Here is a 19,736-nt window from a genome sequence, read left to right as displayed (position 1 = left end):
ACGGCTCTTCTTATGTTCTTAAGGTTCTGAAAACCCACCTTTGCCGACAGGTTTGGGGCCACTTGGCTTGAGCTTCTAATATATAGTTTCTAATATATAGCCCCAGCCAATAACTGAATGTATGTATGGATGTGATTGATTAATTTAAGCACCGGGGTTTTAAGTCCATATTTTAATGTAGATTTTATTGTAGATTTCTAACGTTTTTTGCCTAAATTTGTATAAGCCGCCCTGAGTCTCAGGAGAAGGGCGGCATAGAAATCAAACAAATAAGTATATAACTATAAATATACATATAAATATATAAATAAAAATAAAATAAAATAAAATAAAATAAATAATAAAATAAAAATAAAATAAAAATAAAATAAAAATAAAATAAAAATAAAAATAAAAATAAAATAAAAATAAAATAAAAATAAAATAAAAATAAAATAAAAATAAAATAAAAATAAAATAAAAATAAAATAAAAATAAAATAAAAATAAAAATAAAATAAAAATAAAATAAAAATAAAATAAAAATAAAATAAAAATAAAATAAAATGTCTCCAATAAACATAGAAACATAGAAGATTGACAGCAGAAAAAGACCTCATGGTCCATCTAGTCTGCCCTTATACTGTACTATTTTCTGTATTTTATCTTAGGATGGATATATGTTTATCCCAGCCATGTTTAAATTCAGTTACTGTGGATTTACCGACCATGTCTGCTGGAAGTTTGTTCCAAGTATTACTCTTACTCTTTCAGTAAAATAATATTTTCTCACATTACTTCTTATCTTTCCCCCAACTAACTTCAGATTGTGCCCCCTGGTTCTTGTGTTCACTTTCCTATTGAAAACACTTCCTCCTGAACCTTATTTAACCCTTTAACATATTTAAATGTTTCGATCATGTCCCCCCTTTTCCTTCTGTCCTCCAGACTATACAGATTGAGTTCATTAAGTCTTTCCTGATACGTTTTGTGCTTAAGACCTTCCACCATTCTTGTAGCCCGTCTTTGGACCCCTTCAATTTTATCAATATCTTTTTGTAGGTGAGGTCTCCAGAACTGAACACAGTATTCCAAATGTGGTCTCACCAGCGCTCTATACAGCGGGATCATAGTCTACATCTTCCTGCTTGTTATACCTCTAGCTATGCAGCTAGGTATAAACATGTTTTGGGGGGAATCTACCTACCTTAGCGGATGCGTTACTCGGAACACTGACGGGCAACTTGTACTAAAGCTTAATTCTCCTGTCTTGCAGAGAAGTTCAAATATTTACAGAAGACCTGCCACTTTCCTACCTTAACCTCCTGCCGTTTCAGCAGGAAATTCTCTATCAGGGCCACGGCCTGGGAACACGTGTCCGACCCTCCTGCCCGGATCCAGCTCTGGAGCTCCGGTGGGAGGCTGGCCAGGAACTGCTCCAGGATCAGCAGCTCCAGGATCTGCTCTTTGGTGCGCCTCTCCGGCTTCAACCACTGGCGGCAAAGTCTCTGCAGTTGTCCGTAAACCCTCCGCGGGTCTTCGATCTCCTGGAAGCGGAACTGCCGAAAGTGCTGCCGCTGCCGCTCGACCCTGATGGCTTCCCCTCTCAAGATGGCCGCCTTCACTTTCCCATAATCCTCCTTGTCCCTGGCTTCTAAGCCGCCAAAGGCCCGCTTTGCTTCTCCGCTCAGGGCAGGCAGGAGCCGAGGCAGCCACTCGCCCCTGGGCCACTGGCAGGCTTGGGCCACATGCTCAAAGGAGGCCAGGAAGGCCTTGGGGTCATCCCAAGGGGCGTGGGCCAGGATCTCAGAGTCCTCCCACCCCACATAGGGAGAGGGCAAGGTCTTCAGGAAGTCCTGCCATTGCTTTTCCCAAGGTTGCTGCATCCCTCGGAAAGATTCCCGTTTGATTTCTTGATTTCTCCATCCTAAGTGCTCCATCTCCGTGGATTTGGAAAAGTCCTCGCTGCAATGTTTCCTTAGACATTCCCCTTCTGGGTTTCTAGATTTTGGCTCCATGTCTCTCCGAGCTGTCCAAACAATAGATTTGGAACCGGATTACTTCCTATTCAAAACGTCCGATACCCCGATAAAATGTAACTGGAAGGGTAGCCTTTTCCCACTTCTTTCAAATACTAGGTTTGAAACCCAAGGTGTACATTTTCTCCTCCGGATTGGCAGAGAGGAATTCCCAAGGCAAAGAGCTTGTTAGCTTCCAAGTTACCGAAAGATGCATGTGATAATGTTGGCCTTTCTTGGTTTGCAGAAGGAGCTCCTAAAACAAACACAAAACAAATACAATGATACCTCGTCTTACAAACCCCTCATCATACAAACTTTTCGAGATACAAACCCGGGGTTTAAGATTTTTTTGCCTCTTCTTCCAAAGTATTTTCACCTTACACACCCAAGCCGCCGCCACTGGGATGCCCCACCTCTGGACTTTTGTTGCCAGCAAAACACCACCTCTAGACTTCCGTGTTTTTGTGATGCTGCAGGGGAATTCCAGCAGTGCAAAAACGGGCGCTTCGCTGGCAACAAAAGTCCGGTGGTGGGGTTTCCCAGCGAGGGGAGCCTCAGCGAAATCGCAGCATCACAAAAACACGGAAGTCCGGAGGTGGGGTTTCGAGGATTCCCCTGCAGCATCACAAAAACACAGAAGTCCGGAGGTGGGGTTTGCCATGGAGGGGAGCCTGAGGGGAATCCCAGCAGCGCAAAAACGGGCGCTTCGGCTGGCAAAAGGGGTGAGTTTTGGGCTTGCACGCATTAATTGCTTTTCCATTGATTCCTATGGGAAACATTGTTCCATCTTACAAACTTTTCACCTTACAAACGTCGTCCCGGAACCAATTAAGTTTGTAAGACGAGGTATCAAAAAAACTTAAAACTTAACTTAAAACTCACCACTGTCGAAACTATTCACTAAGGCTTGATTACTATTAGTCTTCTCATCTTTTCTATCACCCATCTCCTCCCACTTGTGACTGTATGACTGTAACTTGTTGCTTGTGTCCTTACGATTTATATTAATATTGTTTTCTAATTGCTTATTTGTGCCCTATGACAATCATTGAGTGTTTTTTACCTCATGATTCTTGACAATGTATCTTTTATTTTATATACACTGAGAGTAGATGCACTGAAGACGAATTCCTTGTGTGTCCAAACATGGTTGACCAATAAAGTATTCTATCCTATCCTATCCTATCCTACCCTCAGGTGCTTTAGAGCAGTGTTTCCCAACCTTGGCAACTTGAAGAGATCTGGACTTCAACTCCCAGAATTCCCCAGCCAGCATTCGCTGGCTGGGGAATTCTGGGAGTTGAAGTCCAGATCTCTTCAAGTTGCCAAGGTTGGGAAACACTGCTTTAGGGAATAGGTTGACTCCTTCTTCTTTGTGGCAACCCCTGAGATACTGGAACACTGCTATTATGTCTGCCCTGGTCCTTCTTTTCATTAAACTAGACCAGTGTTTCTCAACCTTGGCAGTTTGAAGATGTGTGGACTTCAACTCCCAGAATTCCCTAGCCAGCATTCACTGGCTGGGGAATTCTGGGAGTTGAAGTCCAGATCTCTTCAAGTTGCCAAGGTTGGGAAACACTGCTCTAAAGCACCTGAAGAGATCTGGACTTCAACTCCCAGAATTCCCTAGCCAGTGAATGCTGGCTGGGGAATTCTGGGAGTTGAAGTCCACACATCTTCAAACTGCCAAGGTTGAGAAACACTGAACTAGACATATCTAGTTCCTGCAACCTTTCTTCAGACGTTTTAGCTTCCAGTCCCCTAATCATCTTTGTTGTTCTCCTCTGTACTCTTTGTAGACTCTCAACATCCTTATCTTAGTTCCTCTTTTTCCCCCTCACCAAGCTACCTTCCAACAGTTATTCTGTTAATGGAGCGGAAAATGTCTTGATTTCAACCCAGGCCTGGAGATCTCCCCCTGGCATGCAAATGTAATTAATAATAATAATAATAATAATAATAATAATAATAATAATAATAATCATCATCATCATCATCATCATCATCATCATCATCATCATCATCATCTAAGTTTTTTTTTAAGAGATTCGCCATTGCTTTCTTTTGGGACGCTTTCGCCCCATATTTCATTGCCTAGGGGCATTTCCTCGTGGTCTCCTTTCCAAGAGTTAACCACGCCTCCGCCTCCTCCTCCTCCTCCTCTTGCCGATTTCTTGGCCACGGCCAAGTCCGGAGAGGGCCAAGCCGGAATGGCGGACAGCAAAGATTCCCCACCCCGCCGCCCTTTTGTCCCTCCGAATCGGATCCTCACGAGGCGGGCACAGCGCCAAGCGGCTCCTCCGGGGCGCAGGAGATCGCCGACGGCTCGCGGGCGTCCCGGGATCCGCTTCCCTCGCTCGCCCGCCCGGGGATCGGAGCGTCGGTTGGGGGCCCCTCCTCGGTTTTTTTTCCCGGGGCCAGCACGCAGCAGACGGGGGCCAGGCGGCGTCCAGCCCTGCCGCGCGCGGAGGGACCCGCCGCGTTTACCTGCAAATCCTGCAGCGGGCGGCTGTTCGGGCCGCTTTTGCCCCCCCCCGCCGTTGTAGCGGAGCCGGGAAAGAGGGAGCCCGTCCCCGGATTGCGGGATTTGGGGCCGCTTCGTGAAGGGAAGCGAGGGGGGGGGGGCAAACCCGACGGCGCCGCGCCTTTTCTCTCCCCTTCCGATCCCGCCGGCCGGGCGCTGGGTTTAATGGCGGAGCCGCAGAGCAGGCGAGGCTCCTGGCCCCACCGCCCCCTGCCGGCGGAGAAGCGTCGTTTTGGCTCCGCCTCGACAAAAGGCCCCTCAGTTCGCGCGACGGCCCGAGCCAGGCTGGCGGCCCGATGACCCTCCGCGCCTCATGAGCTCCCGCCTGACTCGCTTTCGGGCATTGGGGGGAGGGGGTTGCGTTGTCCTTGTGAACTGGGGGGCCCCGTGGTAGGATTACGGGTGCGGGGCCCCTGCTTGGACAGATGGGATGGGTGCCGTAGGTAGGTGGATTATGGACTCAGGTTTCTAACACACACACACACACACACACACACACACACACACGGTGAGTGATTGACAGAGGTTTGTACCGCACACACTATGATGGGTGATTGACCCAGGTCTGTACAACACTCACACAATAGTGGGTGAGTGACCCAGGTTGGTACCGCACACGCACACACCATGATGGGTGACTGACCCAGATTTGTACCACACACACACACACTATGATGGGTGACTGACCCAGGTTTGTACCGCACTCGCACACACTATGATGGGTGACTGACCCAGGTTTGTACCGCACTCGCACACACTATGATGGGTGACTGACCCAGGTTTGTACCGCACTCGCACACACTATGATGGGTGACTGACCCAGGTTTGTACCGCACTCGCACACACTATGATGGGTGACTGACCCAGGTTTGTACCGCACACGCACACACTATGATGGGTGACTGACCCAGGTTTGTACAACCATGTGCGCCATGGTGGATGATTGACCCAGGTTTGTACAACACACAGCTCCACACACACCATGGCTATGAAGGTGGGAAGAGGGCTCACCAGGTTTTGTGAACGCGGGTTTGCGGTGTGAGCTTGCATGCTACGCTCGAAATGAGGCTATAGAGCACTGCATACAAGACAACTAGACACAAAAACAGTTTTGCCATCACTGCTAAACAAATAATTCCCTCAACACTGTCAAAATTATTTATTAAGTCTTCGGAGCGGAGCGGCATACAAATCAAATAATACATCTAATAAATAATTACTATTAGGCTCCTCATTGTTCCTATCAGCCATCTCCTCCCATTTATGGACCCTATGATTGTAAAATGATGCTGTATCCTTTACGATTTATATTAATATTGTTTCCTGATTGCTTATTTGTACCCTATGACAATCATTAATTGTTTTTTACCTCATGATTCTTGACAATTGTATCTTTTCTTTCATGTACACCGAGAGCATAAGCACCAAAGACAAATTCCTTGTGTGTGAAATCACACTTGGCCAATAAAAAATTATATTCTATACCAGTGTTTCCCAGCCTTGGCAACTTGAAGATATCTGGACTTCAACTCCCAGAATCCCCCAGCCAGCATTCGCTGGCTGGGGAATTCTGGGAGTTGAAGTCCAAATATCTTCAAGTTGCCAAGGTTGGGAAACACTGCTCTATACTATTCTATGCATGCATGAATTAAAGAATGCAAGTGATGCTTTACCTATCTCTTTATTTTCCCCTGAATTTCAAAAGGAAAATTAGAATTAGAATCACCAGCGTTGGAAGGGACCTTGGAGGTCTTCTAGACCAGTGATTTTCAACCTTTTTTGAGCCGCGGCACATTTTTTACATTTACAAAACCATGGGGCACATTGAGGGGGAGGGGGCGCGGCTAAAAAAGTTTGGACAAAAAATTCCTCTCTCTCTCTCTCTCTTCCTCCCTTTCGCTCTATTTCTCTCTCCCTCTTTCTCTCCCTTCCTCTTTTTTTCTCTATCTCTCCATCCCTCTTTCTTTCTCTCTTTCTCTCTTCCTTCTTTCCTCTTTTTTCTCTCTTTCTCTCTCCCTCCCTACCTCCCTCTATGTCTTTCTCTCTCCCACCTTCCCTCCCTCTCTCTCTCTCTCTCTCTCTTTCTTTCTCCTCTCTTGCTTTCTTTCTCTCTTGTTCTCTTTCTCTCTCTCTTTCTTTTTTCTCTCTCGTTCTCTTTCTTTTTCTCTCTTGCTTTCTTTCTCTCTCTCTCTCTTTCTTTCTCTCTCTCTCTTGCTTGCTTGCTTTCTCTCCCTTTTGCTCTTTCTTTCTCTCTCTCTCTTGCTTTCTTTCTCTTTCTTTCTCTCTCTCTTGTTTTCTTTCTCTCTCTGAGCTTCGCGGCACACCTGACCATGTCTCACGGCACACTAGTGTGCCGCGGCACACTGGTTGAAAAACACTGTTCTAGACCAACCCCTTGGTTGTCCAAGCTCCTCTTAAAAACTTCCAGTGATAAAAGAGCACATACAACTTAAAAATAGGTTTTTCAGGGTATGGCTTGCTCCAGTTCACCTGCCGGACTTTTGCACACCTGTTGGCTCCTGCGATCTGCCAGTGCTGGCCTTGCCACACCCAGGGAAGCAAGGGAAAACTGGCTTTGGGGCTGAGTTTAAATGGGTGGAAAGAGTGAAAGTTTATTTATTTTATTCAATTGTTTGGAGTTATATGCCGCCCAATTCCCAAAGTTGGAGCTCTTTTCAAAATAAAAGAAGAAATCATTGAGGAGTTGAACTTCTATGAAGATTTTGTCAACCTGATCCTACGTAGCTTCTGCTCCGGCAATCTCATACTACTCACCAGAGCTTACAAAACTTTTGCCAGACCCATCCTCGAATACAGCTCACCTGTCTGGAACCCACACCGAATTTCAGACATCAACACCCTAGAAAAGGTCCAACAATACTTCACCAGAAGAGCCCTTCACTCCACCATTCGAAACAGAATACCCTACGAAACTAGACTTACAATCCTGGATCTAGAAAGCTTAGAACTACGACCCTTTAAACATGATCTAAGTATTGCCCACAAGATCATATGCTGCAACATCCTGCCTGTCAACAACTACTTCAGCTTCAACCGCAATAACACAAGAGCACGCAACAGGTTCAAACTTAATATCAACCGCTCCAAACTTGACTGTAAAAAATATGACTTTAGCAATTGAGTTGTTGTAGCGTGGAACTCATTACCAGACTCTGTGGTGTCAACCCCTAACCCCAAACATTTTTCCCTTAGACTTTCCACGGTTGACTTCTCCAGATTCCTTAGAGGTCAGTAAGGGGCGAGCATAAGTGCACTAGTGTGCCTTCCGTCCCCTGTCCAATTGTCTCTCCTATATTTTATATATCTTTTCTCCCATCCATATATCCTTCCTCTACTCTTCATTGATGTATTCTATTCTCATATCTCTTCTTCTATCCCTTCCCTGATATTTACTACTACACATTTTTATTCTCCTTAACTTTCAATTTGTATTGGACAAATAAATAAATAAAATAAATAAAAATAAAATTTTCAAGTCATCCAGATCATGATTGTCCCAAAAGTGCTTTATTTTGTCCCCAAACTGAACTTTTTTATTTTTCTAGAAGACACTGGACATCCATTTGTCTCCAATTGTATAGAGCCGTGATGGCAAACCTATGGCACGCGTGCCACAGGTGACACATACGGAGCCATATCTGAGGGCACGTGAGGCATTGCCCTATGTCACCTTCAGCACGCATGTGTGCGCTGGCCAGCTGATTTTCAGCCTTTTGGAGTGTTGTGATTCAGCCTGAGGTTCCTCAGGGAACGGCTGGAACTCTGCCGGCTCCATGCTCAGAGGGGGAGGACGAGGAACAGGAGGAGGACGAGGAACAGGCAGACGGGGAAGAGGAATGTCAGGACGAGGAGGAGGGAGAACAGCCTGAGACCCCTGGGGGGGGAGCTCTCCCCAGCGAGTAGCCTGGAGTCATTAGATGAGAACGCACAAGCCATCATAGATATGAGGCAGAGAAGGGCAGCACAACGAAGGGGACAATTAGCCAGGTATTTCCATCCCTAATAGGCAACAGCTGGGTTTGGGTGTGGTTCTCCTCAGAAAGGTTGAAAAGGCAGGCCCGCCCTTCCTGTATTGTGGAGAGTTATCTTTTGGGAGTCCTGTGACCTTGCTTCGATCCTTGGCGTCTCTGATTCTGGCTTGTGGCCTCGAAGGCTGAAAACTTGGGGGAGGCGTGGGTTTTATTATCTACAGTGGTGTGTGTGCCAGCAAGAAGCCTGTTGTATTGTCTGGCCGTCGTGACTCTTCTGTGAAGCCTCATAGCATTCCAGTTTGTAAGAACAGTTTTTGTTATCTGTGTTTGTTTTCAAAGATATAAAATGACTTTGCTTTTTACCAGCGTGTCTGGCTACTCTTTTTAGTTGGTGTTGGCATCTGGGGGAACCCAGACAGAACATGGAGGGAGGGGGGAGACCGTTTCCACCCTCCCCAGGCTTCAGGAAAGTCTCCAGGGCCTGTGGATGGCAAAAAATGGGCCCAATGCAAGTTTGGAAATGATCTTCCGGTAGGCCTGTTGGGCCAGTTTATCTGCAGCCTAGGGAGGGCGAAAAACATCCCAATGAGCCTATCAGAAGTCCGGAGGCTTCAGTAACACCTGTGAGCATGTGCAGAGAGGGATGGCAGCCGGGGGAGTTATGCAGGAGGGGAGGGCATTGCATTATGGGTATGGGTACGCGCAGCCTTTAGGCACCCAAGCAAAAAACAGTTCGCCATCATTGGTATAGGGTCTCCTACTTTTATTTACTTACTTATTTGTTTGTTTGTTCATTTATTAAAGTTGCAAGGGACCTTTTAGGTCACCTAGTCCAACCCCCTGCTCAAGCAGGAGTCCCTACACCAGTGATGGCAAACCTATTTTTCCTCCGGTGCCGAAAGGGTGTACACGTGCGCAATAGCACGCACATGCTGGCCCACACCCATAATACAATGTCCTCTCCCACTCCCATGCACACCCACATGCGTGCAGACCTCCCTTGGCTGTTTCAGGAAAGCCTCTGGAGCTTGTGGATGGCGATAAACAGGCTTCCTGAAGCCTGGGGAGAGTGAAAAACAGCCCAGCGGGCCTGTCAGTCTTCCTGAAGCCTGGGGAGAGTGAAAAACAGCCCAGCGGGCCTGTCAGTCTTCCTGAAGCCTGGGGAGAGTGAAAAACAGCCCAGCGGGCCTGTCAGTCTTCCTGAAGCCTGGGGAGAGTGAAAAACAGCCCAGCGGGCCTGTCAGTCTTCCTGAAGCCTGGGGAGAGTGAAAAACAGCCCAACGGGCCTGTCTGTCTTCCTGAAGCCTGGGGAGAGTGAAAAACAGCCCAACGGGCCTATCAGTCTTCCTAAAGCCTGGGGAGAGTGAAAAACAGCCCAATGGGCCTACCTGAAGTTAGAACTTCCGGTAGGCCTGTTTTTCCCCCTCCACAGGCCATGGAGGCTTTCCTGAAGCCTGGGGGAGGTGAAAAACGGCCCAACGGATCTGCTGGAAGTTAGAATTTCCGGTAGACCCATTTTTCACCCTCCACAGGCTCTGAGGCTTTCCTGAAGCCTGAGGAGAGCAGAAACGGCCTTCTGCCCTCCGGAAGGCCGAAAATCAGTTGGCTACTGCGTACATCTGTGCTGGAGCTGACATAGGTCAATGCCTCCCATACCTTCAGATGTGGCCCACGTGCCATAGGTTCACCACCACGGCCCTACACCATAGTCCCACTTGAAACTACAAAGAGTCCCACTTGAGCAAGGGGGTTGGACTAGAAGACCTCCCAAGGTCCCAGCTCTATCTTGATTGATTTGATAGAAGCGTCTTCCATGGGAAGCGGAAGAAAGTCCAGTTGCCTTTTTGAAAAAAAAAAACATCTTTGGGATGACCAATAATCTCCACAGACAAATGTCTGGAGATTGAAACCCACACCTTCTTAAAAGTTGCTAAAGGTCAAGGAACCTAAACTCTAGATGAGAAAGCAGGTCAAGCCTCAAACTGCTGTGGTCAGGTCAGATAAGCTATTTGGTGAGGAGGCACCTCATTTTGACTTTTTGAGTTCTTCGTTTACATACGGAGTCTGTTTTTGTTTTCAGACTGTGTCCCTGAAGGCTCCAGAGATTTGGAGAGAAGCTGTTCCCTAGGTTCTCCTCCGTGCCTTTGTTTTGGATTGTTACGTGCTGCTCATCTTTCTCCTCACCGGTCTCCAAGGTCTGCCACACAGAGATAGGGAGGCCGTTTCCTGTGAAAGAGGGGCTCCTACGGCGCCAACATCTTGAGGTCTTGTTGGAACTTCCTTACGCTACTTCCCCCTTTCTGACAGTGCAGTCAGGCAGTAGGGAAAGCAAGTAGGATGCTTGGCTGCATAGCTAGAGGTATAACAAGCAGGAAGAGGGAGATTATGATCCCGCTATATAGAATACTGGTGAGACCACATTTGGAATACTGTGTTCAGTTCTGGAGACCTCACCTACAAAAAGATATTGACAAAATTGAACGGGTCCAAAGACGGGCTACAAGAATGGTGGAAGGTCTTAAGCATAAAATGTATCAGGAAAGACTTAATGAACTCAATCTGTATAGTCTGGGGGACAGAAGGGAAAGGGGGGACATGATAGAAACATTTAAATATGTTAAAGGGTTAAATAAGGTCCAGGAGGGAAGTGTTTTTAATAGGAAAGTGAACACAAGAACAAGGGGACACAATCTGAAGTTAGTTGGGGGAAAGATCAAAAGCAACATGAGAAAATATTATTTTACTGAAAGAGTAGTAGATGCTTGGAACAAACTTCCAGCAGGCGTGGTTGGTAAATCCACAGTAACTGAATTTAAACATGCCTGGGATAAACATATATTCATCCTAAGATAAAATACAGAAAATAGTATAAGGGCAGACTAGATGGACCATGAGGTCTTTTTCTGCCATCAGACTTCTATGTTTCTATGTTTCTATGGATTCTCATTGTGGCACTGAGATTGTTGCAAAGTCATGCCTGACCTATTGTGGCCCCATGGACCACGTTCCTCCAAGCTTTCCTGTCCTCTACCTTCCTCTGGAGTCCGTTTAAGCTCATGCCACATACCTCCCAGAGACCAATTAGAGCACAGAGCTGGCCTCCTCCAGGTCCCATCAGCCAAGCAATGTAGACTGGCGGGACCTCAGGGGAGAGCCTTCTCTGCTGCCGCCCCGGCTCTTTGGAATCAACTCTCACCCGAGGTCCGCACTGCTCCCACCCTGCTGGCTTTTCGTAAGGCCACGAAGACCTGGCTATGTCGGCAGGCTTGGAGGCCCTACATTAACATCAACTTGACCACCTGTATGAATATGTGTGAATGGTATGTACGGGTGTTGGTGAGTTGGTTTGTTATGAGTTTTAATTAGGGTTTTAGAGTTGTATATATTTTTTCTTGACTTCTTCTCATCGTTATTTGTAATTTTATGTGGTAATTTAATATTGCTGTAAATTGCCCTGAGTCCTTCAGGATTGGGCAGCATAGAAGTCAAATGAATGAATGAATGAATGAATGAATGAATGAATGAATGAATGAATGAATGAATGAATGAATGTCTACTGCTTCAGAGACTCCATCCAACCACTTCGTTGTCTGTTGTCCCTTTCTTCTTTTGCCCTCAATCGTTCCCAGCATGAGGCTATTCTCCAATGAGTCCTTCCTGCTCATTGAACGGGTCCAAAGACGGGCTACAAGAATAGTGGAAGGTCTTAAGCATAAAACGTATCAGGAAAGACTTCATGAACTCAATCTGTATAGTCTGGAGGACAGAAGGAAAAGGGGGACATGATCGAAACATTTAAATATGTTAAAGGGTTAAATAAGGTCCAGGAGGGAAGTGTTTTTAATAGGAAAGTGAACACAAGAACAAGGGGACACGATCTGAAGTTAGTTGGGGAAAAGATCAAAAGCAACGTGAGAAAATATTATTTTACCGAAAGAGTAGTAGATCCTTGTAACAAACTTCCAGCAGACGTGGTTGGTAAATCCACAGTAACTGAATTTAAACATGCCTGGGATAAACATATATCCATCCTAAGATGCAATACAGGAAATAGTTATAAGGGCAGACTAGATGGACCGTGAGGTCTTTTTCTGCCGTCAGTCTTCTATGTTTCTCTTAGGTGGCTGAAGTATTTGAGTTGACACTGAGATAGAATATAGAATAGAATATTTCTTTATTGGGAAGGCAAAGGAAGGGAAAAGGGAAGGGAAAGAAGGGAAGAAGGGAAGGGAAGAAAGAAAGGAAAGGGAAGAAGAGAAAGGAAGGGAAGAAGGAAAGGAAGGAAAGGAGACGGAAAGAGAAGGGAAGGAGGGAAGAGAAGGGAAAGAAGGAAAGGAAAGAAGATTTTAAGGTTTAAGATTTAATTGGATTTGTATGCCGCCCCTCTCTGAAGATGGGAAGAAGGGAAGGGAAGGAGGGAGGGGAAGGGAAGGAAGGGAAAGGAAAGAAGGAAAGAAGAAGGGAAGGGAAAGGAAAGGAGGGAAGGAAAGGAAAGGAAAGAAGGGAAGGAAAGAAGGGGAGGGGAGGAGGAAAGGAAAAGAAAGGAGAGAAAAAAGAAAGGGAGGGAGAAAAGGAGAAAGGAAAGAGAAAAAAATGGAGAGAGAAGAGAAAAAGAAATAGGGAAAGAGGAAAAAGAATAAAGGAGAGAAAGAAAAAGGGTGGAAGGAAGCGAGGAAGAGGCTCTTTAGCTCACAAGAGCATGTTGTAAATGGGAAGAGACTCAAAACAGCACCAGGCCTTTCAAGAATAATGATCGAGCACTTAGCCTTATGACCCATTTCTCTTTCCCTGCTGCAGTTCAGCTGTCCAAACAAACGAACCTTTCCACCATTTCCCCTTAGGGCGGAATTCTCCAACTTTTCTAGTTTTGGGGACCAGGGCTGAGGGCGAGGGATTGGTTTGTGCAAGGGGCCAGCAAGTGTGTGTGCACACAGGCAGCTCCGTTTGAGCAAGCGGCGTGCATGCCATTGCTGCTCACACAAATGGGAGCACACACGCTCCGCCCGCTGATGTGTAAGCGTTGATGCACGTTTGTGTGCAGTGGTGTATTAACCATTAAAGCAGGTTAAGCAGGTCTTAGGGCAGCAGGCCCAGAGAGTGGAGGTAAAAAAAAAATGAAGATTTGTTAAAAAAAAAGAAAAAAAGACAGAGAGAGAGGGGGGGAAAGAAAGAGAAAAGGAAGAACGAAAAGAAAGAAAAAAAAGAGAAAGAGGAAAAGAAAGAGAGAAGGAAAGAAAAAAGAAAGAATAAGTAAAGAAAAAAAGGAAAAGGAAAAGAAAGAAAGAAAAAAGAATAAGTAAGAAAGAAAAAAGAGAAAGAGGAAAAGAAAGAAAAAAGAGAAAGAGGAAAAGAAAGAAAGAAAAAAGAGAAAGAGGAAAAGAAAGAGAAATAAAGAAAAAAGAGAATAAGTAAGAAAGGAAAAAGAGAAAGAGGAAAAGTAAGAAAGGAAAAAGAGAAAGAGGAAAAGAAAGAAAGAAAAAAGAGAAAGAGGAAAAGAAAGAAAGAAAGAAAAAAGAGAAAGAGGAAAAGAAAGAAAGGAAAAAGAGAAAGAGGAAAAGAAAGAGAAATAAAGAAAAAAGAATAAGTAAGAAAGGAAAAAGAGAAAGAGGAAAAGTAAGAAAGGAAAAAGAGAAAGAGGAAAAGAAAGAAAGAAAAAAGAGAAAGAGGAAAAGAAAGAAAGGAAAAAGAGAAAGAGGAAAAGAAAGAAAGAAAAAAGAGAAAGAGGAAAAGAAAGAAAGAAAAAAGAGAAAGAGGAAAAGAAAGAAAGGAAAAAGAGAAAGAGGAAAAGAAAGAAAAAAGAGAAAGAGGAAAAGAAAGAAAGGAAAAAGAGAAAGAGGAAAAGAAAGAGAAATAAAGAAAAAAGAGAGAATAAGTAAGAAAGGAAAAAGAGAAAGAGGAAAAGAAAGAAAGAGTTGTGGTTAGCTCTGGCCCAGCTCCTGCCCCAAGGACTGTGGATGTGGGGGAGACATCCACATGCTGCAGGCCTGTTTTGCTCCCGGTGGAATCTGCTGATGAAGGCTCCTCTGACCAAGAAGACATGAGTGACAGGGAGGAGGAGAGTGTGGCAGACAGCTCAGAAGGAGATCAATTATCTATCTCCTCCTTGGATTCAGAACAAGAGTTAATGATACAGCCACGCATGCGGAGAGCGATGCATAGGCAACAACAACTGAGAGATTATTACCAAAGAAAATGAGGCCACCTGTGGTTGGGTGGGGCTGTGGTGATTAGTGAGGCTGCTATAAATAGCAGCCTGTGGGTTTGGCCATTGTGGAGGATTATCTGATCCTTGTGTTTCGTGACTGCTTTACTGACTTTGACCTTTTGTGTGCTGATTTTCCCCCGCTTTGAAACTAAACCAGAGCAAAGTGTGTTGCACTTTGTGAAAGAAGGACTGTGAATTGCCTCACAGCTGCAAGCTAAGTATCACAGAACTGATAAGGGACTTGTACAAATTACCAGTTTGGTTGGAGACAAGTGCTCTTTGCTATACCAAAAGAGGGCTTGGTTTAAGTGAATTTGCATTATAAAGAACATTGTTTTGAATTTTCAAACGTGTGTGTGTGTCTGAAATTTGTACCTGTGAATTTTTGGGAGAAGTCTACCAGAGAGCCCGACAGAACAGGAAGAAAAAAGAGAAAGAGGAAAAGAAAGAAAGAAAGAAAGAAAGAAAGAAAGAAAAAAGAGAAAGAGGAAAAGAAAGAAAGAAGATAAAACCAGGAACGGGGCACCAAAATTTGTCACAGTGGTTCCCGGTTCGGACCAAATCGCCCAGTTAGCAACCCACTAGTGACGTAACAGTGGCATCACGGATCCAGTTTGGTCGGTGTTGGTCCATGGCCACCACCCAGCAGTGAGTTGCATGTGTGGCTTCAGTTCCCTGGCGTGCATGCGCAAGCGTCCGACCATATTTTTCCTTCATGTGCAGAAACAAAATCTGACGAGAGGGCGTGTGTCGCATGAGATTTCGGCAATATTTTGCTTTGACGCATGCGCGGAAGCAAAAAAAAAGTCAATAAAATCCCACGCGTGTACATGTCCCCTCACTGGATTTCAGCATGTTTTTGCTTCCTGTGCATGCACCAGTAGCAGCAATAATGGCAGTCCATCCCTGGTGCCACCATCTCTCTTTTTTTTTTTAGAATTTTCAGTGAATTTTTCCATCTTCGGATGGCTTCTCCTCTTCCACTTGAAAAAACGTCCACCCGCCTGCCCCTGGGTTAATCCTGACCTTTATTTCTTTGCCTGAAGCACAGCTGATCAGATCCTCCGCTGTGTTTCAGGCAATATTGGGCTACTGAGCACGTGCAGAAATGAAATTGCCATGAGGGCACCCGCATGCTCAAGCAAGTGCGAAACGTCGCGATGCGAACCGGCAGTGAAGGTAAGTGGGACCCAGCCGATTTGTTAGTGCTTAGGGCAGTGTTTCCCAACCTTGGCAACTTGAAGATATCTGGACTTCAACTCCCAGAATTCCCCAGCCAGCATTCGCTGGCTGGGGAATTCTGGGAATTGAAGTCCAAATATGAAGTTGAAGTCCAGATATCTTCAAGTTGCCAAGGTTGGGAAACACTAGCTTAGGGCACCAGTGAGCTTAATTTCCATGGCCCAGTTGCAAACTTTTCATGGTCCACTAGTGGGCTATAGCCCACAAGTTGAGGCCCCTTGCTTAGAGCAGTGATTTTCAACCTTTTTTGAGCCGCGGCACATATTTTACATTTACAAAATCCTGGGGCACACCACCAACCAAAACGACACAAAATGACACTCTAACACAGTACATATTATACATAGACATAACCAGCTGAGGCTGAGGCTTCATCTAGTGGTGGCAACATTTGCCTCCAGTCCTGACCAGGATTAGAAATCGGGACCATGGGGAGGAGTAGCAGCTTCAACTATTTACCTCAGCCACACAATGACAAGTGCACGGCAGCCCGAGCAGGGACCTTCCTGGATGTGGATGAGAAGCGGCCTGCTATTGGTTCATTGCTAGTGGTCGGGATGAATCCTAGAAGGTGATTGGTCATTGAGCATTCCCTGTGCCTCCACTCTTCCTGTTGCTGAAAGCTGGAGGGATTCTGAGGGGAATGTTTATGTTCGGATGGAGGCGGCTGGTGGCGGGCCGGATAAATGGTCTCCACAGGCCGTATCTGGCATACGGGCCATAGTTTGGGAACCGATGTTTAATTTCCCCATGGCACACCTGACACCTGGTTGAAAAACACTGGCTTAGAGCATGGTTGGCTAGAGAAATTGGGAACAGGAGTCCGCCTGACTCCATAGATGCTAGTTTTCAAAAAACCACTGCCTTAAAGATAGATTAAAAACCAAAATCTTGCTAGGAGTGATGGCTTCGGCGTCCCTTTTATTCCTTTGGAGAATTCTCCCGTCAGTGAGCTTGGGATGGGGGACCAAAAGGAAATCCCTTGAGTTCTAAACCAGGCTGTGAAGTCACTCCCCAATTCCGGCAATTCAAAGCAAAATGCTTCTATCCTATTGTGATGAGGAAAATAAATGTAACACCAAGAATTAAGATTGGCTCATTTTACCCAGAGATTTAGAGCGGTATTCCTTAAGTTTTGGCAACTTTAAAATATGTGGACTTCAGATCCCAGAATTCCCTAGTTGGCCATGCTGGGGAGTTGAAGCCCACAAATCTCAAAAGTTGTGAAAGTTAAGTGGATAAAAAATGCTTTTCACTTGCTTGACTTTCAAAAGCATCCCTTAGCCAAACAAGGATTTACCAATCTCTTGTTGTAATCATAGGTTTATAAGCACTGAACTTTGGGAATGGAATATTACTGGAGGGTGATATTTTAGCCCAATTGTGTGCTGTATAAAACCTTAATTCTTCCTCTATGGAAAGGCAGCAAAGTCCAGGCTGAGTAAGCATCCTGCAGAATCCATGACCACGGGGGAAAGCATTTAACTTGGTATGCAACATGAAGAAAACCTATAGCTAACTTCCATATAAGGAAATATATGCCTTACTCTCATTCCTTTGCAAACACACAATCCAGGAAAAAGGCAAAGAATGGAGCTTCTGTTAATTATCTATAGGGAAGTCATGAGAAGAAGTCTTATATGGTGTAGGAGTGAATGGTAGTAAGGGGGATGGCTTAATGCATGTGGCGTTCGCGAATTGGTTATTCTGTACCACATGTCAGAGAAGTGAAATACAATAAAAAGGAGCGATCTTGATTTAACAGAGGTCGCCTCATCGAGAAAACTTTCTCCGTCGCTTCATTCTGATGTGGCAATTATGGCATGCTGTGCCTCCCTAGAAGTCGACCCACTGGGGGAGAGCTGCATGCCTTCAATCTCTTTATTTAAATTTCCAAATGTACACTTAGTTTTTAACCGCCCCCTTTTTTGCTAAATTCTGCCTTTGTCCGTCCTCAATCTTGGCTCGCCTTATGAAAAATTCCTGATAGTTAGAAAAATTAACCAGTAGAACAGCTAGCCTCCAGAAGTTGTGAATGCTCTAACATTGCAAGTTTTTAAAGAAGATGATGGACAAACATTTGTCTGAAGTGGTTTAGGTTTCCTGCTTAAGCAGGGGGTTCGACTAGAAGACCTCCAAGGTCCCTTCCAACTTTGTTATTATTACTAGCGTACCCGGCCACGTGTTGCTATGGCTCAACCTTGGAGGTCTTCTGGTCCAACCCCCTGCTCAATTTATTCAGAATAACAGAACTGGAAGGGAACTTGGAGGTGTTCTAGTCCAACCCCCTTGTGATGGTTTGCTCTTGTCCTCGCCTGAGAGTGACAGTCACAGTGATGAGGGGTCAGGGTCGGAACGACAACCAGGGTCAATGCCTGACATGAGTGAATCAGCAATTCCTGTCAGGAATGAATCAGCATTTCCAAGGCTGAGTGACTCAGGGGAAGAGGAGCCGCTTCTGGATGCTAGAGTTCGGAGGGCATGTAAAAGGAATGAATGGTTGGCTAGGAAAAGAGTCACTCATAAGTAGTGCTGCTGGGTAATTGGGTCACACCTTCACACTATTTAAGGGTGAGGCATGCAGAAAGACATCGTTCATTGTGTAATCATCTCATCTTGACTCTTCCATTCGGTTTCGATTTTAAAAGGGCACATTCTTGCCTTTGCTAATGAGCTTTGGTCCTCCAGTTACTTTCTGAGAACTTCGTCTGAAAACACTGGCTACAGCTGGTAATTGTTACTGTGTTGTTATTATTATTATTATTATTATTATTATTATTATTATTTATTAGATTTGCTCTGGGACTTTAGCCAACTGATAGCACTTTGCTAGCTTTGCTTCTCTCTCTGAAAAGACTATTAAAAGACTTTTACAATATTGGGACTTTTGTAAATATCAAATCCTTTTATTAATAAGGACCATTTGTATGCATCTAATTATTGGGGCCGGCACCAGGATAAAACACTCCTGCTCAATTTATTCAGAAGAACAGAGTTGGGAAGGATTAATGTTAGAGAGCAGGGTGACATTTTTACATCGCTCGCTCTCTCTCTTTCCCAGTCCTCCCTTGCTTTCAGAGATCGTCCTGACCCATCTGCAAAAAGATTACAGTGCCCTACCTTGCAGGGTTGTTGGTTCCACTCAAGCATGCAATACTTAGGAGGCAAACCCCATGGTTTGTAGGCAAACCTATTTTTAGAGCAATTTTCAAACCAATTCGTGAAGCACTTTCGGAGATTTTAGATCATGAACAAATGAACATTTACATTTTTGAACCCCCTGCTCAATTTATTCAGAGTAACAGAGTTGGAAAGGAGCCTGGACGTTTTCTAGCCCAACCCCCTGCTCATTTATTATTAAGAATTAGAATTGAAAGGAACCTTCGAGGTCTTGTAGTCTAACCGCCTGCTCAATTAGAGCGACCTACCTCGCAGGGTTTTTGGTTCCACCCAAGTAAGCAATACTTAGGAGGCAATCCAATCCATGGTTCCTTTATGTTCTGAGAATTTTCTGTGTCAATTGTCAGCAGCCAATTGCGCCTCCTATGTTTGTCACCAGTCTCCATGCCAAGCAACCAAGCAACCAGCCAATAAAAACGCGGCTGCTGTTTTTCACCAGCCAATCCTGTTTTTCACCACCCTTTACCTGTCACAAGTGTGACATTTATATAATATAGGTATATATAAAAGGGGCTGTGATCGAATGCAACGCTGTGTCGAAATTTCAAAGCAATCGGTGAATAACTTTCCGAGATTTGATGTCCCGAACAAACA

The 19,736-nt window shown here is 45.1% G+C and overlaps 1 protein-coding gene across 1 annotated transcript in view; it reads right to left on the bottom strand.

The window, feature by feature from the left end:
• LOC139159228 (SCAN domain-containing protein 3-like) overlaps positions 1-4,729 on the bottom strand; it is a 5,651-nt gene extending 922 nt beyond the window's left edge. The window contains exons 1-2 of the mRNA XM_070736575.1: positions 4,487-4,729; positions 1,295-2,252 (exon numbers count right to left, since the gene is read on the bottom strand). Coding sequence (XP_070592676.1) covers positions 1,295-1,996 — 702 coding nt within the window. The 5' untranslated portion in view covers positions 1,997-2,252; positions 4,487-4,729. The remainder of the gene's footprint in view (positions 1-1,294; positions 2,253-4,486) is intronic.
• Positions 4,730-19,736: the final 15,007 nt, after the last annotated feature.

Source organism: Erythrolamprus reginae, chromosome 2 (assembly GCF_031021105.1).
Source record: "Erythrolamprus reginae isolate rEryReg1 chromosome 2, rEryReg1.hap1, whole genome shotgun sequence".
NCBI lineage: Eukaryota > Metazoa > Chordata > Lepidosauria > Squamata > Dipsadidae > Erythrolamprus > Erythrolamprus reginae.
This window is presented reverse-complemented; position numbering and strand designations above follow the sequence as displayed.